This window comes from Muntiacus reevesi, chromosome 13 (assembly GCF_963930625.1).
Source record: "Muntiacus reevesi chromosome 13, mMunRee1.1, whole genome shotgun sequence".
NCBI lineage: Eukaryota > Metazoa > Chordata > Mammalia > Artiodactyla > Cervidae > Muntiacus > Muntiacus reevesi.
Window position 1 is genome coordinate 21,184,543 of NC_089261.1, and position 21,722 is coordinate 21,206,264.

General features: G+C 40.7%; 1 protein-coding gene and 1 pseudogene across 4 annotated transcripts in view; one reads left to right on the forward strand and one right to left on the reverse strand.

Annotated features, from left to right (window-relative positions):
• SBNO1 (strawberry notch homolog 1) overlaps positions 1-17,137 on the reverse strand; it is a 51,272-nt gene extending 34,135 nt beyond the window's left edge. For 2 of the 4 annotated variants that reach the window (XM_065905091.1, XM_065905089.1), the window contains exons 1-5: positions 16,988-17,137; positions 8,708-8,839; positions 8,060-8,164; positions 5,934-6,246; positions 2,389-2,489 (exon numbers count right to left, since the gene is read on the reverse strand). In XM_065905091.1, coding sequence (XP_065761163.1) covers positions 2,389-2,489; positions 5,934-6,246; positions 8,060-8,164; positions 8,708-8,839 — 651 coding nt within the window. In that variant the 5' untranslated portion in view covers positions 16,988-17,137. Of the gene's footprint in view, positions 1-2,388; positions 2,490-5,933; positions 6,247-8,059; positions 8,168-8,707; positions 8,840-16,987 lie in introns of those variants that run through there. The other 2 variants (XM_065905090.1, XM_065905093.1) reach the window with 2 other exon arrangements.
• Positions 17,138-20,411: 3,274 nt separating this feature from the next.
• Positions 20,412-20,531, forward strand: LOC136146221 (U4 spliceosomal RNA; annotated as a pseudogene).
• Positions 20,532-21,722: the final 1,191 nt, after the last annotated feature.

Sequence of the window (21,722 nt, forward strand, 5' to 3'; positions counted from 1 at the left end):
TGGGGTTGGCCAAAGAAACAAGACACAAACCCCTATTCTGCTGAATGTGTGTAGCCTTGGGCAAATCACTACATCCTCAATCCTCCCTATCCCCTCTTTGCACCTCTTCTTCATCTATAAAACAGGAATATACACTACACTAAATGACCAGCCTCCCTTCTCCCTCTACCTTAAAAAAATTTTCTTACCACAGATATAATTGGAGGATTAGCTGGTCACAAAATTCAGGGACCAGACAAGTAATATTTCTAAGCCAGCTGGATGCAAAGTGGCAACTGACACCAAGCTTAGGGTGAAGGAGCAAAATGAAGGGGAGAGAAACTGTGGCACATGGGGAACATGTGACTAACACACAGTAGATGCTCACTACAACTCTAGGTATTTTTATGTGTTAGCAACTCATTCAAGATTTTTCAAAATAATGTGGAGGCCAAACAAAACACATGTCAATTGGTTCTGGTCCACAAGCTACCAGTTTGCAATCTGTTAGATGTCACTTAACTACTAGGACAATACAGAACTTTTGACATATTATGGGCAACATGGGCTAGACTAGAAACTTGAACACTAAAACCTTTAAGAAAAATACATTCTTATTTTCAAAAAAATCAACTTTCAAGTAAGCTGTTGGCACACAATTACTACGTAAACTGATACTGCCAGGACTTATTCTCCTGGTCCCTGTTCAAAACCTTAGGCACAAGTTGCTTTGCTGTCCCTCCAAGTCCAAATTCCATTCCCAGTCTTACAAATCCTCTGGTATCGTTATGTACAGTCACCTCTTATTTTCTTTTTTCTTTCCCCTTACCTTTTCCAATCACCTCTGAAATTCCTCAAGTTTAGTTCCTTGTCACTTCCTTTCTGGATTACCTGACAACCACCTAACCTGTTTCTTCTTCCCAATCCATCCTGAGTCACTAACAAGCCCCTCTACTTCCATCCAGTGGCCCTCACTGGTGCTGCTCTAAGTCCCAAGTCCAACAAACTCAAGACCTTCTACAGAGCCCCCAATCAACCATTCCAATACAACCAAGCCAAGTCTCCTAAGCACATAGCTACCACCTTCTCTGTGCCTATTGATGCTGCAGCTCCCTTCCTAATACGCCCTCTCAGTTTCTCCATACTCAACACCCCGACTCCATGACACCTCCTCCATAAACTGAACTCCTACCAGGCCACCAGAGTCTCATCTTCCTCCAAACTCATAACCCTTATTTCGAGCATCACAGTGCACCTCTTGCTGTACTTTGTATTACTACTTAAACCACGTGATGTTAAATTACATTACTAAAAGGGGGAACCAGAAACCCACCTCACAGAAGCAGGGTTAAACACTGCAATTAATAAATACAGGAATAGAATCAATTTTTTGCCTTTTCATACAAAGGTCCCTCTAGTCAAAGGCTATGGTTTTCCCAGTAGTCATGTATGGATGCGAGAGTTGGGACTATAAAGAAAGCTGAACACCGAAGAATTGATGTTTTTGAACTGTGGTGTTGGAGAAGACTCTTGAGAGTCCCTTGGACTGCAAGGAGATCCAATCAGTCCATCCTAAAAGAGATCAGTCCAGGGTGTTCATTGGAAGGACTGATGTTGAAGCTGAACTCCAATACTTTGGCCACCTGATGTGAAGAGCTAACTCATTTGAAAAGACCTTGATGCTGGGAAAGATAAAAGGCGGGAGAAGGGGACAACAGAGGATGAGTTGGTTGGATGGTATCACTGACTCAACGGGCATGAGTTTGAATAAACTCTGGGAGTTGATGATGGATAGGGAAGCCTGGTGTGCTGCAGTCCAGTTGGACACGACTGAGCAACTGAACTGATAGCATCAATTTACCCGAAGCATACAGCACTTTCAAAATGTAATAAAAAAAGTTATCATATGGGGTGGGAGGTGGAGGGAGGTTCAAGAGAGAAGGGACATATGTGTACCTATGGCTGAGTCATGTTGATGTATGGCAGAAACCAACACAACATTGTAAAGCAATTATTCTAGAATTAAAAATAAATTTTTAAAAAGTTATCATGTAATTGCTTACAATTAAACCACTATATGATCTGACAGTTCATAACTAGCTATATAATAATGCTCAATCCTAAAATGAACATAACTATGACATACTTTTGGTTAACTCCACACTGTCTTTTTTACTTATCAGACAAGATGCACAATAAAAAAGGTGTTAGTATTTTATGTAATACTCTATCAAATATGCAAGTGACAATAACCTTGTTTAGAACACATTAGTTTATTCCAGTGAGGTTTAATGCTTACTTTATGTGGCTGAGACACTCTCCTTCACCTAAAAAATATACTTAGCCAAGGGTATAGCTAAGTGTATTTTCATACCACACAAAAATAGAGATACAGTTTTTGAAACTCACCATGGTCGGGGAAAAACTCCTCATTTTCATGTCATTTATCCATATTCTTGCTACTTCTTTATTAGAAGACTCTTTCTTTACTGTGCCATTGCTTACATCAGCTGATGAGGAGAGACAACTTACATTTTAGAACAAGATATTGTTCAATTTTCTTACAGTTTCAAAAAAATTCAGTAAAGTTTACCCACTTCATAAACCAAAGAATATAAATCTGCTTATTTCCAATTAAGCATTAGGATAAAAATATTCAAAGCTACATGTCATTATGCAGATAAGAATTGAAAACAAAAAGAAATGTGTGCACAGGAAATTTGAAAACTATTTATCAAAAAGACACCTCAACCAGAACACTATTTGGCAGTTTATTTCAAAACAATTACCAAAGGATAGCATTATTCAGAGACACTTCACTTAGTTCTTAAAAAAAAAAAAACCCAACACCTGGTGTTATCACAGACACAGACTCAATCTCACTTGATCTGGAGGTAATTACTAACTTTCCAGGGAAAATAATTATTTCTTTTAATTAGGGGGAAAAAATTTTTTTTTAAAAATCAAGGAACTCTGGTCTTCTTTCCCTCAGAATAAAGATCCAAAGAACCTGGGCTTCTATCCTAGTGGTTAACAAGCTCTTTTAAACATTAAAAACAGAACCTCTCAATCGAAGTAGAACTGCTTGACTGAGAAACCCAGAAACCCTGTAACCAGTTTCCAGCCATCCCTGAAGCATTCCCAGTACTAGTATTCTTGAGATCAGTGTGGAAATCGCATCAGGAGAATGCATCAGCATCTTGTTTATGTACTCTATCAAAAGATGGGGAATACTTTGGTGGCCTGTCACTTTGGATTACACAATGACTAGGATTAAAGTGTTAGAAAGATAAAGAAGCTGGTACAGAAATAATAAATTTAAACTTGGGGACACAGATTTGTTTAATGTAACTGTGGAAGAGCCAGTGAACAGTTTCATAGAAAGGACTGGAGCTCAACTGAGAGAACAGAATCCAAAGATAAACCCAAAGGGCTAAGGGCTGCAAAAGGGGCAATATCCACACAGATAAAGAGACAGAAGAGAACAGGCAGGGAATTCCCTGGTGGTCCTGTGGTTAGAACTCCATACTTTCACTGCTGAGGGCCTGGGTTCAATCTCTAGTCGGGGAACTAGGATCCCACAAGTCACGCAGGGCAGCCAAAAACAAAAGACGAGAAAGACAGAGAACATGCAAAACTTTGCTTTTTGTCATTTCATCATTCATCTTTCTTCCCTTTCAATAAAAAAATGACCCTCTCCTACAACACAAAAGTTAGTTTATCTTCAGCATTCACTTATCGTGTTTCTTTTTCATCCCTCCTCTAGTCTGACAATTTCTCAGGCTTCCACACAAGGATGGCCTTGACTTGCAGTCATCTGTCTTTTAAAAATTGTTACATTGGATGTAGATGTTACTGTACTAGATATTACTTGGTCAGCTTCAAATCTACTGTTTTGCTCTCTTTCCTCACAATGGCACAGCAGCAGTCTTTCTCCTCATTAAACCCAGACTTTAATGAAAAGCAGCTTCCACTAACTGCTGATCAGCCCTAAGTCTCCCAAGAGCCATTTCAGATCAGATGCTGCCCTGCACCTCAGCTAGGTCAGGGTCATCATGGTCCTGCTCTCCATGACAAAGGTTGGAAATCAGTCCTAAGATAGAGAGTTAAAATGATTTCTCAGTGGGCATCAAGTTGCCAGGTTCCAGTTAGTTCAAGACAATAACCTTGAGAGTAAAACTACAGCCATAAAGCACAACAGTATGGACTCAAACAGAAGATTAGATTATCTGATATTTTTTTATTACATTTGTCACTGGAGCCAATGTTAGTTCTGCATCACTCTATAAATACTCCTTGCCCATTCCTTCAGAATGTCCCCAGTCCTCTACTTCATAAATGCAAGGACATTAGAACTTCCAAGCAGTCAATTCTGCTGCAAAATTACATAGTCTGCATCAGACGTTAAAACGTATCTCCCACAACTGGAAATAAAGCAGTTGTGTGGAAGGAGGAACTCTCTACTCAATATCTATAACCTCATTCCAAGGGCCCAATGGGACGTTACATGTATCCGCATAAATCACCAGGCAGGCAGGCAAATACTATTTAACTCAATGGAGAAAGGAAGAAAAGAATATCCTCCTCAGGAGTTCACATTTTGAGAATTCCTCAGCAGTCCAGTGGTAGAACTCTATGCTTTCACTGCCAAGGACACAGATTCAATCCCTGGTCTAGGAGTTAAGATCCAGCAAGCCACCCAATTCAGCCAAAAATAAACAAATAAGCAAATAAATTATTTGTTTAAAAAAGTTATTTGTTAAATAACTGAGCAATAAATAAAAGCCACTCTATAAAGAAAAATTACCTGTAAAATTTACATTCTTTACACACAAATGAATTTCTAAAAAAAGTGATCAAACCACTGTTGAGCTTTTTCTCTTTTAGATCTAAACCTACACTTAAAATATTAGATTACCTAGTGGTAATGGCTGCACAATTCTTGTGAATACACTAAAATCCACTGACTTGTACCCCTTTAGAAGACATAATGGTATGTGAATTACCTCAATAAAGCTATTATTTAAAAAATATTATGAGTGCTCATTTCAAAGAAAATATAGTGAATTATTTTACAATAAAAGTTTATACATTAAAAAAAAATGTACTAAAAACACAACTACCAACAAGCAATGAAGCTAATGACAGGTTAAGATCATAAAACTATAGGAATTAAAGGAGCAAAGCATCAGCCCATTACCTAAAGCATGGTCCAGAGACTACCAGTAACAGCAACTCTAAAAAGTTCATTAGAAACACAGAATCTTGGGCCCCATCCCAGACCTATTCAATCTTATTCTGTTTTTTAACAAGATCCCCAGGTAACGACTTCCTTGGTAGTCCAGTGGTTAAAAATCAGGCTGCCAATGCAGGGGACATGGGTTAGATTCCTGGTCTGGGCAGATTCCACATGCCATGGGCAACTAAGTCCATGCGCCACAGCTACTGAGCCCACACCCTAGAGTCTGAGAGCCCTACTACTGAAGCCCAAGCACCGTAAAGTGTGTGCTCCACAACAAGAGAAGCTACTCCAATGAGAAGCCTAAGCACTGCGACTAGAGAGTAGTCCCTGCTCGCCACTACCAGAGAAAGTCAGTAAGTAACAAAGACGACTCAGCACAGTCAAAATAAATAATTTTTTTTTTAATAAAAAGATCCCCAGGTGACTCATAGGTATAAAGTTTGAGAAGCAATGACATAAAGGACTGAGAAAAATGTCAACCAGCTATTCACAATATACAAAACTTGAGATCTCATGGTGCTAATGCAGCCTCTCAATTCCACACATTATCTCAAAGCTTAAAGCTTCTAAATGTTTGCTTCCTTGAAGTAGAGTCATGCAGACATCATCTCTTTCATGCTCAGTTCTTTCAAGACCTAAGTAAACCCCTGAAAACACAGTGACATATCTTAATAAAGGCAGGAAGCTGATACTACTAAAAACAAAGACTTACTAGCTGCTGTTGCAACTGGCTGAGCAATATTAGCCGGTGGCTTCAGTTTCATGAGTTCATTCAGACTATTATTTTTTAGCAGATCCTTCAGTTGAACTTGGTCTTTTGAAGGTGCAGAAGTTACAGCATTTCGTACTGCTGGTGCTGAGACTGAAGGGCGTGTGTTTGCAGTAGTCTGAATAAACTTCGTTAAAGTGATGGTTTGCCTATTCGTGGTTACAGGTGGTGTCTTAGTCATTACAATTGTAGATCCCAAGGTCGGAAGCTGATTTATCTGATTCAGCACAAACGTTGTAGTAGATGGAGGCTGCTGCTAGAAAACCATATACATCACACCTGTGAAAAATTCTTTACTCTCTAGTGCAACTCATATCAATAAACAGAGGAGGCCATTTAAAAATCTAAAACTGACTTAAGAACCTCAGCTAACCACTGGCACTTCATTTCTAATAATTATTAGCCATAAACTACCTAGTTAAAGGCTTCCTTGGTGGCTCAGTGGTAAAGAATCCACCAGCCAATACAGGAGGTGCTGGTTTGTTCTCTGGGTTGGGAAGATACCCTGAAGAATGAAATGGCAACCCACTGCAGTATTCCTGCCTGGGAAATCCCATGGAGAGGAGTCTGAAGGGCTACAGTCCACGGGGTCGCAGAGTTGGACATGACCTAGCAACTAAACAACAACAAGTTAAAATACACTACTTTAAGGAAAAGAAGGTATAGCAGTAATGCTGAGGGCAGCAAGCATAAAATAAGAGTATCCTAAGTAAGCTGTGATGTACAGCAACCCTATGTAACACAAGGACTAGGAACATAACTTCTAATCCCAGCACCGCTCCAACTAATAAGATAACCCTAGGCAAATCGTTTATGCCTGGAGGTGGGCTCTGAGAGGATCATTTTTCATGTCTAAAATTCTATGATTCCTGTAGAGTGTTTTTTGTCTACTGCACAGACTATACTGATGTTTAATTTACTAGGATAAAACCACCAAGCAGAGTTTTAAGTTCCTATGACATATGAAAAGTCTACCCAGGTAAATTACAAATATTAGTGATAATGTGGATTCTTCCTTTGAGTCTAAGACAAAGCTACATAGCATTTTATTTTCTTTAGTTGGGAATGGGAGTTAGGAGCTGGACAAAAATTTTTTAAAAAGTCAAGATCTGAGGATAACAGTATGTCTGTGACTTCTACAACTAAAGTACAACTAAGATTTTTTTTTTCATTTATTTTTATTAGTTGGAGGCTAATTACTTAACAATATTGTAGTGGTTTTTCCCATACATTGACATGAATCAGTCATGGATTTACATGTGTTCCCCATCCCAATCCCCCCTCCCACCTCTCTCCCCCCATCCCATCCCTCTGGGTCTTCCCAGTGCACCAGCCCTGAGCACTTAAAGTACAACTAAGATATTTTTATAAATTTAAATCTATTTCTACTTTCTGCCCCCTTCGAAGTATCTGTTATTTCTCCATGGCTTCTCTAACAAGAATCTTCTAGATTACTATTTATCAATTTTAAATGTTAACTTTCAACAGTACTTTATCACAAAGTCATTAAATTTTAACCTAACAATTTATCTAATAATTTATATCACTAGGGCTCTTAAATAAGCATATTTCTATGTTTAGGGAGTTCCCTGATGCCCTGGTAGTTAGGATTCCAGGCTTTCATTCCCAGGGCCAGGGTTCAATTCCTGATAGGGGAAGCTGAGACCCCATAAAGCATAGCTACCAACAACAAAGCTGCTATGCTTAAAGTGAGATGAGGAACACTACATTTAAAGCAAAGTAATATCACATAAAAATTATATGTGCCAATGGACCAAACTAATTAAAATGAAAAATGTATTGGGATAACGTGTAGTTCATCTTTACTTCATGAATTCTTGATCATTTTCAATAAATAAACTAAAAAAGTGCTTTTTTCCTAACTATCTTTTGATCAACATAACTAACAGAAGAGTGAAAGAAATGTTTTATAAAATAGGTGAGAGTAAAATATTGGAAAAGCAGCAAAAAGTAGAATTAGTGAGATAAACTATTTTATAATAAAGGTTATTTTCTGACCATAATCCTAAACTATTTTCATAGCAACACCAAATCTAAATAATTCTTACCCTAACATTTAAAAGTGCCGGAGTAGGTACCGTCTCTGGTTCTTGTTTAACAGGAACTGCTGCTTCAGTCTCCAAACCTAGTTCTAATGCACTAAGTGGCACTGACTGGAGAGAAAACATCAGAGAAAGAAACCAAGAATGATGGCAGTGAATTCTGTTTCAAGAACAAGACATGTAGTTATTTTATTAAAAAAAAAACTTCAAGCTTTACATTCAAATGGAATGTAAAACCACTGATACCAGGTACAAAATAACAATATTTGGAAGCATAATATCTTCGTTAAACTACACTAACACCAGAATCTTATTTTTGCTTTCAGAGAATGTGTATTGTGAAACCTCTGAAAAATGTCTGAAATCTCAGAAAAATGTTCCTATAAAGTACAAAGACAAGTACTGAGATTAGTGGTCCTCCACAATAACTCTAAGCAATTCATCTCTTGCTTTTATAGCATCATACATCAAAGCAGAAAACGTCTTGATTTGCACTATAAGTATTTTCCACCTTGTGAATGAACACTAACACTCAACATAAAAATAATGTCCACATGCATATTTAAAATTAAGACTTATTAACACTTCTCTCTATAACAGAAAATAAAAATAAGAAAAAATTCACTTTTTGCAGATGCTTTGGAAAACTCTTACCTGCTGTATGGGAGGCGTAGGTGTTGGAGTTGCAAGCCCCGCATCTCCACCATCAATATCAAAGAGGTCATTTGGACTAATTCCACTCTCGCTCAAAGCAGCAAGCAGTAAATCTTGCCCTGGTTCCACCATCTTTAGAACAAAATATTAAATATTAACATAAAAAACTTAAATGACAACTAACACTTTCTAAATATAAACCAATATTTTCTACCAAATCCATTCATTCAATATTTATGAAGAATCTTCTACATAGGAGGCAAAAGCAGACGAAAACAGCCTCTTATTCAAAGAAGTTCACATTAAGATGGAAAGGACAAGGGACTTCCCTGGTGGTCCAGTGGCTAAGACTCTGTGCTCCCAGTGCAAGGGGCCCAGGTTCAATCCCTGGTCAGGAAACTAGATCCCACGTACCACAATTAAGAGTTCATTGTCAAATAAATAAATATTTTTAAAAAAGAAAAGCCACACTATGTAATTCAAAAATAAAGTGGATGATTTAAAGAAAAAAAAAAAGTGGAAAGGACAAAGAAGTATGTAAATCACAGCAAAAGTCTATGTCTACAAAATGCTGTGGGAACAGAGAAGGAAATAGTGAATTAACCTGGAGAGAAAGGTTACAAAGATGACAATGCAAGCAAGTCTCAGGTAAGAAATCACCAGGCAGACAAGGATCTTCTGATAAGTGTATTCAAACCCATGGCAGCACAAAGATATTGGCACTCTAAAAAAGATGGCTACAGTAATTCACCATGTTCACCGTGGGTATGGAAGCTCAGAACAGAAATAGGAGGTTCGCAAAGGTGATGGTGAGAGACAGGAAATTGTCGCCTACAGCCTTGTGCACTATGCTAGAGAGAACATTTAATCTTACGAGCAACAGCGGTTACTACAGGGTTTTCAGATAGAGAACCGCATGATGTAGTCAGATCTGTGGCTTAGAAAAATTACTCCACAGCAGTGTGGAAGCAAACTGAGAATGGGTAGAGTAAGACCAAAGCAGGGAGACATCTTAGGAAACTGCTACAGCAGACCAGGAAAAAGATGATATGGTGTTAACAGCAGGGTACAGAGATAAAGAGGGGAGAATGGATTCCAGGATATTTACGAAGGAGAATCCTTAAGTTTAAATAAAAGTTCAAAATGAAAGAACATGAAATACACATAAAGTTTAAGTTGATAGAGGATTAGAGTTAAGCCATGAGAAAATGGGATTGGGCGGGGGGGGTGTTGAGCCCAGAAGACCTAAAGTTACATGGAGTTCAGGGGGGAAAATGCCTCTTTCGATTAGCCAGACACATTTTCAGATGGAGTTTCCCAAGCCAGATCAAAGTATTCCACCACTAAGATGGATTTTTATCTATTTTGTAAGGAATAATAAAGTTTAACAGAGTTTTCTCAATTTTAACTTTTTCTCATTCATTTATCTGAAATAACCAATTTATATATACAAACATACTTATGGGCAATCTGACCACTTGGTTTTTCTCAGAGAACTATTTCATGCTACATAAATAATATTCTAATTTCAGTTAGTCCACTTGTTTTCAGACTGTGAAATAGAATTAAATGTTTCATTATGTCCTATCAAAAAAAAAAAAATTGTTAGCCAACAATACCATGACTTCCCAACATACAAGAACTACTCTTTTAGATGAAATCAGAACATTTTAACAGAAAAATTCTCTACTATATAGGTCTATGTCATCTGTACATCATTTAGAAAAATGTTCTAAAGGAAATATGAATGAGTTTCAGGTGGAAACCACATACACTGAGAAACAAACTAAGGGGAGACCTGCTGTTTAAAAAAGAAAGGAGAGTGAGAGAAGGCAAGGGTGGGATGTTTAGAGAGAACAGCATCGAAACAAGTATACTATCAAGGGTGAAACAGATCACCAGCCCAGGTTGGATGCATGAGACAAGTGCTCAGGGCTGGTGCACTGTGAAGACCCAGAGGGATAGGATGAAGAGGGAGGTGGGAGGGGGGATCGGGATGGGGAACACATGTAAATCCATGGCTGATTCATGTCAATGTATGGCAAAAATCACTACAATATTGTAAAGTAATTAGTCTCCAACTAATAAAAATAAATGGAAAAAAAAAAAAAAGGAGAGCCCAAAGATTTCCCCAAAATTTTTCAGAGAAAAGAAAAGAAGTTTAAGGAAGAAAGCATTTTGAGCAGGCAGGAGGAAAGGAACTAACAGTGATTAAGCTTCTTTTGAGCTTCCCTGAAAGTTCAGTTGATAAAGAATCAGCCTGCAATGCAGGAGGCTCCGGTTCAATTCCTGGGTTGGGAAGATCTGCTCGAGAAGGGATCGGCCACCCACTCCAGTATTCTTGGGCTTCCCTGATGGCTCAGCTGGTAAAGAATCCATCTGCAATGTGGAAGATCTGGGTTCGATCCCTGGGTTGGGAAGCTACCTTGGAGAAAGTAAACACTACCCCTCCAGTATTCTGGCCTGGAGAATTCCATGAACTGTATAGTCCAGGGGGTCGCAGAGAGAAAGACACAATTGAGTGACTTTCACTTTTTTCCACAAGCCTTGCAGTGTGTTTAGCTCTTCATGTACATCACTAGTCCATGACAACCCTTAGCAAGATAGGTATTACAATCCTAGACATGAAACTGAGGCTCAAAAAGCTTAAATTACCCACCCAAGGTCACACCTAAATCTAGACTTCTTAAACTGCCAAAGTAATGCCATCTCTTTCCAATCAGTAGATAAAGAAGTCAATGTTGGTGTGAAGTTTCAATACTTAACTTCAGAATAAATGCCTGTCTGAACTGGAATGGGGAGTGTTAGTATTACACAGCAAGATGGGAATAGTATGAAAGAATCAGATGACAGAGGAGACAAGTAGGAGAAATGTCCCAACAAGGATTTAATATAAAATTGACAAACTATTCTAATAAGGAAGTAATATGTAATAGTTGGTCATACTTTACAAATTACTATTCTAATATACAGTACACATGTACCAACAGTGCTAAATCAATGCTTAAAAAAATACATTTTCATTCTGTAAAATACTTCACTAGGACCAATGACCTAACTAATTATACTCAAAAGTACACAAACATCATTAAAATTTATTTCAACAAAAAATCATTTAAGTGTTACTGAATTCATGAGCTTTTTGAAATACATTTTCTGAACTATCATTAAAAGTACAAAAATATTATGGAAGAGAGGAATCTGGGGAACAAACTTGTTGGCATTCACACAATAGATAACAGCAACAGTTATAAGTAACATTATCAGTGATCTCTTCAAAGTTCATAGGAATCACAATTTGAGACCCTCTGATCTGAGTAGTGACCAAGTAGTGACAACACCATAAGAGACACTGTCTTTCACAAGCTATCAGTGAAAAAGATTTTAATTTTATACACATCTTATACACAAATAAAATCTAGAGCCTTTCTCTCAAGCCAATTGGGCAGAAATTTCCTATTTGTACTTTTTTTTGCAAGAAGTGGGGAAGGGGATATAGAGAAAACATCTATGCCAGTGTTTAACTTCATTAAGCAAAAACCCCTAATATTTAATCATATTCCTATTCTGAAACTATTACAGACTCACAGAATTTCAGTGCTCAAGCTAACAGGGCCCCTAAAAGGTTGTATTTTGCAACCTTCTCCACATTTTACAAACAAGTAAGATGTATTCCTGAGAGAGAAAACAACGTTTTCATTTTGAAAGTATATAATGTAAACGCAAATACTGTAATGTGCAAAAGAACTGTTACAGTGTGTCTACAAAGATTTCACAGACCTCGGGTGACATTTAACCTAACAAATACTTTGGCCACCTGATGCGAAGAATTGATTCATTTGAAAAGACCCTGACGCTGGGAAAGACTGAAAGCGGGAGGAGAAGAGGATGACGGGATGAGATGGTTGGATGGCATCACCGACTCAATGGACATGAGTTTGAGTAAACTCTGGGAGTTGGTGATGGACAGGGAGGCCTGGCATGCTACAGGCCATGGGATCACAAAGAGTCGGACACGACTGAGTGACTGAACTGAACCTAACAAACCTAAAAGTTAATAACCATAGAGTGATTCTATTTCAAACAATGAACAACAAAAAGGTTCTATTTTTATCACAAATACTTTCGAAAATATCACCTGTTCAAACAGTACATCTATCAAAGTATCCATGATAAATAACAAATAATAAGTAACTGTAGTAAAGAGAAACTAAGAAATATCCTTGGCAGGAAAAGAATCCTGAGAAACAACAGCCAATCAGAAAAATGAAAGGATACAGTTCCCACCGAGAATACCAACACTGAAACCTACCAACAGACAAGGTTCCTCTTGTTGAGACCAAAGCAGATCTTTATAGCTCTGGGAAGACAAGGGATAATCTGCAGTGGCAACAGCACACCACAGAGGTTGAAGTGGGAGTCAAACAGAACACATGGTTTTGAATACTGCTAGTAGTATGAGACAGTCAAGTAATAACCTGACTCAGTTTTCTCATCTTCACATGGGAATAAAGAGAGAATCTATTTTATAGGATTGCTGTGTTGATTAAACGCTATACCATTTGGGATAAACACTAGCTACTAGCTATTAACTATAATACTGATAAACATTACTACAAAGTTCAAAAAAAATGTTTTTCTTCAAATTGCTGAGGCAACACCTTATTTCCAGAATATAAACTTTACCTGTTGGCAACTTAATTCAATAACTAACTTCCATACTAGCTCTATAAAATACTAGCTCTCTTTCACTCAGGTCATACTTTCAATTTGTCCAGTTAACCAGCCTATCTAGAGGAAACTGGCAGACATCTTCAAATGTGTACACATAGTATCATTTTAAAGAAGTATCTTAAAATAAAATTATCTTAGGGATGGGACATACCTATACTTGTGGCTGATTCATGTTGCTATATGGCAGTGTGTTTGTTGCTCAGTTTTGTCTCTTTTGTGACCCCATGGATCTATGGCAAAGGCCAACACAATACTGGAAAGCAACTATCCTCAAAAAAAAAAAAAAAATCTCTGCCTGAAAAGGATTTTTCTCATTATTTAGTAATGCTAAGCATGTCTGATTTGTGACCCAACTTTTGTTTTTAGGCAGCCGGGATGTCCAATGACTGACATTTAGCTTAAGAATCTGAAGGGTAATGATCCACTTTGAATTTAACTGCTAAGTCCATCAGCAAGTATTCACTGTCTCCTGGGTACTGGTTCCTTAAGAATATTAGGCAGAAGGGAAGGTAGGTATAAACAGGTTTGCTAAAGAGAACTTCCTTCACCTAAAAGGACACACTCTGTACTTTTTAACACCTACTTCCCCGGGCAGCAATCGCTCAGTGACATGCCCCCCCTCACTCTCACTGCAAAACCTATAGAAAGAATGGAATCACAGAGGAATGCGCAGATTATATACAAGCTCCAAAAATGCTTTGAAAAAGCACCAGGAGAAAGAATGGGGGAGAAGGGTGAAACTATGTTCTCGATCACAACATGAAACTCTGATAGCTAGTCTTCCCAATATTCACTGTATGGTTGGAATTTTTTCTCTTAACTCTCAAAATAATCCATGAGTAAAAATTACCTGTTATCCCCTTGTTGGAGATGAGATACTGAGGTCTAGAGAGATAAACTAACAAGTTAACAACAAAGCAAGCTTGGAGCAGAATTACAAACCTAGGATGGCTGATATCACATCACCCAGATTCTGTGTTTTGAATCCCATACCAGTATGTTTCAAACTGCCAGTCACAACACAATGAATTGTCAAATAATTTATGTTATGACCAGTACTTTTAAAATGTTTCAAATATAGACTATTCAAATATGTTAAACACAGAACAGAATTAGTGCAGCACACAGTAAAAGGTAAACATTATTACACAAAACTCAGTTCTACACATGTATTAATGTGCTAGTTCACAATATAAAACACATTTCTTACTATGGAATACAGTGAAAAGGTTTGAAAATCACTGCTTTGTGCTACATACTATCTCCTAAGAAGTAAACAAGCATATTAATTTGATGGATTTTGTACCATATATATATTTTTGTTCATAAGAGAGAGTTCCTGCTCTTCAAGAGCCTACCCTTTCCCTCTACAGAAAACTTCAGTGGTATCCCAAGGCTGTCCTTAATAATACTCAGTTCAGCCACATCAAAGTGGATCTATCAATTAGCATAAAAAAAGACAACTGCAAAAACTGAAGGATTACATCATTTTAGTTATTAATTGGGTATTTAATGGAAAACAATTCCTCTCAGAAAGTATCTTTCTTTACTCCAATTTTCGAAAACCCCAGAGCCTCATGAAAAGTCAGGCAACTTGTGAAGACCAGTCCTCAGACCTGCCTGCTTTCTTACTTCACAGGCAGGTCAGCAAATCTCAAATCAAAGCTCAATTTAGAGACTAAGAAAGGCCAAAATGTTATCTGTACCTAAAGTCTTCGCGGCTTGGGGGGGGGGACGACTTTAAAAATCTCCATACTGCACATTTAAAAATGGTAATCTCAGTAACGCCCTTAAAACCTGTAAAACTGTCTGAAACATAAAAGCATTCAATGGACGAATGACCGGATGAATGAATTTATCAACTATAAGTCACTCACTAAGCCTCCCTTTTTAACACTATCCAGAAACTGAAGTAAAATTTATTTAAATTTCTGAAGAACTGTAAGGAATAAATTTAGACTGGAAACAGAGTTAGACTGGGAGACAAAAAGCAGAAGCCAGAGGAAAACAGTAAAGATGTCTTCTCTGGTAGGGTAAAAACTGGAAACAACTTCTTTCAATATGAAAATAAAATGTCCCCTTGATAGCAAAACTAATATCCTACTAGCAGTAAATTCTACATTTTACCCTAGAAATTCTGTACAAACTATCTTTTGTGCAGTGATGAAGGCTTTCCCCATTGCTTACAAAAATCAGTTCTGACCGCCGTAAATAACCGGGAAAATATGGGATCCCTTCGCACTGTTAGCTGGTTTAAGTAACTGCAACTCTTACGAGGAATGGCGATATAGCAACTAAGGGTTTGACAGCTTTCTGGGCCCTCCTTGGCCGACACTTTAGAACCCTATTCCGTCTCTAATTCTGGTTACATTGAGAATATGAAATATTTAACTTAACAAACTGCTAATAATCAACTTTCAAAGGTCAAAGGGAACCCAGCTTTTAACCTTCTCCCATCAACACGTGTTCAGTACAAACTTCCGGGTGCAGTTACAATTGGCTGCGCAATTCAATGGATAAAAACGTTGCTTTCTTTGACTCTCATTTTCTCTCCCGTTCTTTTCCCACGTTTCTCAACCAGCGACTCCCCAAAACAAAAGCCTCCCACAGTAAACCGAGCACGCACATAAAAAAGAGCTTCTCTGTGCGAGGATCAAGTTAGTGGTCCGCAAACATTAACCAAACAGAAGCACAAAGCCGGGGTGGAAAGGGGAGGAGCTGGATGCCAGGGTCAGGAAAGAAACAATCACAAGGGTTCAGGAACATCCAAATCTCCTCAGCGGTTAAACCGACTTCAAACCACTTCTGGGAAACCACCAGCATACACTGGTTTAGGGAACTTTAGATGCTCGTTACGCCAAACACTCTCAAAGTAAGCAAATCCCCAACCGACTTGACCCTCCACAGAGATGCCTGCTTAGTGTCTAGGAGGCGGACGAGCGAGCTTGGGGCAAAATTAACTTCATCACGGGGTGAAGCGTGAAGGTGGCCCCACGTGTCCCACGTACCGTCCCCACCACCCCGACAGCGAGGTGACCAGCAAATTGTAGGTGCGGTGTCCCGTCGCTCCCCGCAATCGCCCTGAACCGGAGCAATCCTTGGATACGAGGACTTTTGAAGGATTGCGGAGCTCACTTTCCTGCGGGTCCCGGGACCTCACAGCCCCCTAGTCCAGCCGCGGAACCAAAGGCGGCGAACCAAGCAGAGCCGGAGCCGGCGTCCGCAGACGATGACTCCTCGCTCAAACGAGGTGCCTCCAACCCGGGACAGCGGGGCCCTCGGGGCCCGAGAGCCCCACGCGCGGCGACCGCAGGGCCCGGCGCTGACGGCGGAGGAAGCGAGCGCGGCGGCGCCGCCGCCGGGACTGTGCCCCCGAAGACCCCGGGGCGCGCAGCGGAGGGAGCGGCGAGGGAGGCCCCAAGCCAGGGTGAGGTGGCGGCCCCCCCCCCCAGCCCGGCCCCGCACGGCCCCCTGAGGAGGGTGCGAGTGGGAAGCTGTCCGGGAGAAGGAGTGTGGAGGCAGAAAAGGGATAAGGGGTGGACTTACTTTCCCCGCCGGATCCGACACCGGAACAGCTTCTCTCAGGTGACGAGAGCTTGAAGAACCAGAGGCGACGGGAGCGGAGGCGGCGGTGGCGGCGGCAGCAGCGGCGTCCGGCTCTGCCTACCTCCCCGCCGCCATCTTGACGCCCCTCCCCCCAACCCCCCGCCCCACGGGGAGGGGGTGGGACGACGGATGAGGCGCCGCGCGCACGCAGCGCGCGCCGCGCGACCCACGTGACTTCCTCCCTCCCCCCCCCCCGCCCCCAACACCCCACTCCGCAGCGCTCCTCTCCGCCCCGCCTCCCTCCTAGGTGAAGGAAGATGATTTCCACCCCCCCATGACCGCCCCCTGCCTTCGCCGCCAAGCACGAACTCCGTCGCTCTCGCCGACAGGGTACCAGTGGTTGGATCCAAGGGAATTCCGGAACCCAAACGGTCCATTACCGCGGCTCCCGGGTGGGCGAGGGGTGAGGGGGCCGGGTTTCCGAGAAGGGGGAGGGGGGGAAGGCGAAGGCCGCCTAAGAGAGTCACGTGTCTACTGCTTCCGCCGGCGCTCGAAAGACCTCGCGAGAGTTCCGTTCCTCCTCCCTTTCTCCCCCGCGGGTTGTCGGGAAGAAGGTCGGTGCTTTGACTTGCCACGAGGAGGTCAGCTGGTGGGCCAGGCGCATGCGTGCCACACCTGCTTTCAAAGTCGGGCTAGGAGGGGCCTGAAGCTGTTTTGAAAACGTTTTCGGTGTGGCTTTGGCCCAGGAAGTTACCTAGTAGCGTCTCTGTCACTTTGAAACGCTTGTTATCTTAATGAATTCTAGAAAAAAATATTCGCCTACTTATTGCTTCTTAGGCTTGCTCAAAGCACTTTATTCAATGTGAAACCGCAAGTAACTGGAGCCCCTCGGTTGGTCTGTTACCATAGTCAGATCCTAAGGAGTGAGAGCGCGGTTAGACCCTCTTTCTCTTTTTCTCGCGCACATCCACTAACCTGAACAAACTGTTGCTCTCAATTAATGATTGCTACAGGTCTGTTGCTACCTCCTCTCTCTTCCTTATTTTTGTATTCTCCGTTATGATTATTGTTATTGGTACTATTACTAAATGACCTGACCCAGAATAAACAAATTAACTTGGTAACCCTTTTGTAAAGTCATCCTGAGAATGCTGTTTGAATCGGTTGCTTAGGTAATGGGCACGCTGGGTGACTCTTGCCCTCTACCGGTGGCGCGTCGAACTCGCCTTGTGCTCAAAGCAAATTTAGTAGTTTGGTTAACTGGGAGGTAAAAGTGTCAGCTCTTAGACACAGTATGGGGCTAGGAGAGTAGGGGGGGAAATTACGGCAAGAATAACTGAGTCTTCCAACGTAGCGTCTATATACATAAATATGTATTGTTCAGTTCAGTTAGTCGTGTCCAACCCTTTGCAACCCCGGGGACTATAGCACAGGCCAGGCTTCCCTGTCCATCACCAACTCCCGGAGCTTGCTCAAACTCTTGTCCATCAAGTCAGTGATGCCATCCAACCATCTCATCCTCTGTCGTCCGTCCCCTTCTCCTCCTGCCTTCAATCTTTCCCAGCATCAGGGTCTTTTCTAATGAGTTAGTTCGTCACATCAGGTGGCCAAAGTATTGGAGTATTGGAGCTTCAGCGTCAGTCCTTCAGTGAATATTCCGGACTGATTTCCTTTAGGATTGTCTAGTTTGATCTCCTTGCAGTCCAAGGGTCTTCTCCAACACCACAGTTCAAAAGCACCAATTTATATGTATTATATATGTGTACGTATAAATAAATATTTTAAAGTGTGTTAGTGGCTCAGTCGTGTCCGACTCTTTGCGACCCCATGGAATGTAGCCTGCCAGGCTCCTCTGTTCATGAAAATTCTCCAGGCAAAAATACTGGATTGGGTAGTCGGTCCCTTCTTCAGGAGACCTTCCAGACCCAGGGATTGAAGCCAGGTCTTCTGCATTGCAGGCAGATTCTTTACTGTGAGCCACCAGGGAAGTCCAGGCATTTTAAATTGCAGGTTAATTACTTTGCTAATCACTTCTGTTATTTCATTTACTGCATACACACACACACCCCTATAAAGATAAAAATAATAAAAATAGTTCCATAAGAACAATGCCTTGGAGGAACTTCCCTGGTGGTCCAGCGGGTAAGACTCTGCCCTTCAAATGCAGGGGCGCAGGTTGGACCCCTCATGGGGGGAACTAAGATCCCACTTGCCCCACAGCAAGAGGCCAAAAAAAACCAAACCATTGGATAGCAAGGTCATTCATCTGTCTTGTTCACTACTTTCCAGTAGACTGGTTTATGATCTAGTATAGTTGACAGCAAACAAGCAATTGTCATATTATGAAAGAATGCAGCAAAGAAATCTAAGACAATGTAGTTAATGCATCACTGTCTTTGAAGCTTGGTTGGAGCAATTCAGTTTCCAAGTGGCCCCCAAACTCTAGCTGAACACTGGGACTAGATGAGTCCTAGACCCACCTTTTTTTTGGTACTTCCTGAGCATCTAAGCCAGATTCTTGGGCCCTCCCTAGCAGCCCAGCAGTTAAGATGCGGTGCTTCCAGTGCATGGGGCAAGGGTTCAATCACTGATTGGGGAACTAAGATACCCCATGCTGCGTTCCTCGTGCAAAAAAAAAAAAAACCAGATCCTTGCTGCCATCTCTGCATCATCTCTTTACCCTGAACCAAAGTAAAAGATGGAGTTTCGGGGCATATTTATACAACCTCACATATGCACAGAAATGTTATGCACAAAATTATTCATGGCAGTAGCAACTTGTAGAAGCAAAAGATGGAAACAACCTTAATGTCTTTGAAGAAAAGATGAACTGACTAAACTATGGTACTTTCCTACAGTGAAACCGTTATTAAAAACAATGAAGCACTTCTGTCTATGAGAATACATAATATATTTTGCTTGAATGTACACTCAGGGCATCTCAGAATGACAACACAAGTAGTGGTTGTATCAGGGGATAGATACTGAGGGTCAGAGGCAGAGAAAACTTACTGGAAACACCTAGAATAGAGATACTGCTAGAAGCAGATAATTCAGAAAAATTCCCTATTCAGGCATGGTGTCCATTCTCTTCCCCTGTGGCTATTTATATTTACACTGTACTTCTCACTTCATTAAAAAAATATTTATTGAGTCAGATATGTTAGAGATATTGTGTTAGGGACACAAGTTTAAGAAAAACAAATCAAGGGGAGGGGGTGGGGGGATGTCCCCTTACAGAGTAGTAGGCCTTAATCCTCAAATTACACAAAGAAATGTAAACTTGTAAAAAAAAAATGTAAACTTGTAACTGTGACAATGCAACATAAAAGCTAACAGAACCTATTAGAGTAATTTGATCTCATCAGGGAAATCAAAGAAGGCTTCCTTGAGAGAGTGACAACCTCCTTAAGAGTTGAAAAGTAGCTTTGCGCAGTGGCAGTATCGTAGCCAATGAGGTTTATCCGAGGCGCGATTATTGCTAATTGGAAAAAAAAAAGTGGAAAAGTAGGTGTTAACTTGTGGAAGTGAACAGGGAAATTCAAGAAGAGGAAACATGTTTCTGTAACAAATGTTCTGTAACAGACAGGACTGAAGCAGAGAGAACAGACAGTAACAAAGCAAGTTCAACAGTTATTAAGATAGGGGAGAAACTTCACTAACAAAGCAAGTGCATCAGTTATTACGACATGGCTTTTCTGAACTTTGCTGGTGGTCCAGTGGCTAAGACTCCATATTCCCAATGTAGGGGGCCCGGGTTCAGTCTTTGGCCAGAGAACTAAATCCCACATGCCACAACTAAGAGTTCTCATGCCATAAGTAAAGATCCTGCATGCTGCCAACGAAGATCCTGAGTGCCTCAACTAAAACCTGGTGCAGTCAAATTCATTTAAAAAAAAAAAAAAAATACTGTTTCTCAGCCCCAGACTCGAGCATCTGTGCTCTCCTTTGTGATGCACTGCAAAACTACACTGCTGCTTTGCCAGCTGTTTCAATGTTACTCCCTGCAAGGCTGGAGGTAGGCTGCGAGGCTGGAGGAGGAAAAAGTGTCCTGTGAACTTCCTCCCAGCAACACCTCTTCACCCTGGCACATGCCTTTCCATCCTACAGCAGCAGCTGTATCCATTTTGCAGTTTTTCCCACACTTTACTGGTAGAGCTGGCCTCATCACACCAAACTCTCCTCCCAGACAGGAGGACCAGTGAGAGCATCCACAAGGTCACTCTCTAAGCTCAGAGACACCAGCTGAGCAGAACCCCCTCCTAGGAGTTTGGTATCTGCAACATGGGGCCCCTCCTTTATTTTTTAACTTTGTTTCAACCCTTTACTTTTTTATTTTTTACAATTTTTTGACAATTTTGAAATTACCAGGAAGACCACTTGGTTTTTATTTTGTATTTATTTTTATTTATTTGGCTATACTGGGTCTTAGTTGCGGCATGTGGGATCTAGTTACCAGACCAGGGATCTGACCTAGGCCCTCGGCAGTGAGAATCCTAACCACTGAACCACCAGGGAATTCCAGGGAGAGTTTCTGTTTGCATTTTCACCCTATGCATTTAATATATTTATAATGAATGCTCTGCTATTCATTTTTATAAACTTTCCCTTAAAAAACACCATATTTAAGTTATTAATTTAAAAGCATACTATGGGATATTATCAGTTATGGGTTGAACTGTGTCCTCCCCGAATTCATATGTTGGAGACCTGACATAAATCTCAGAATGTGACC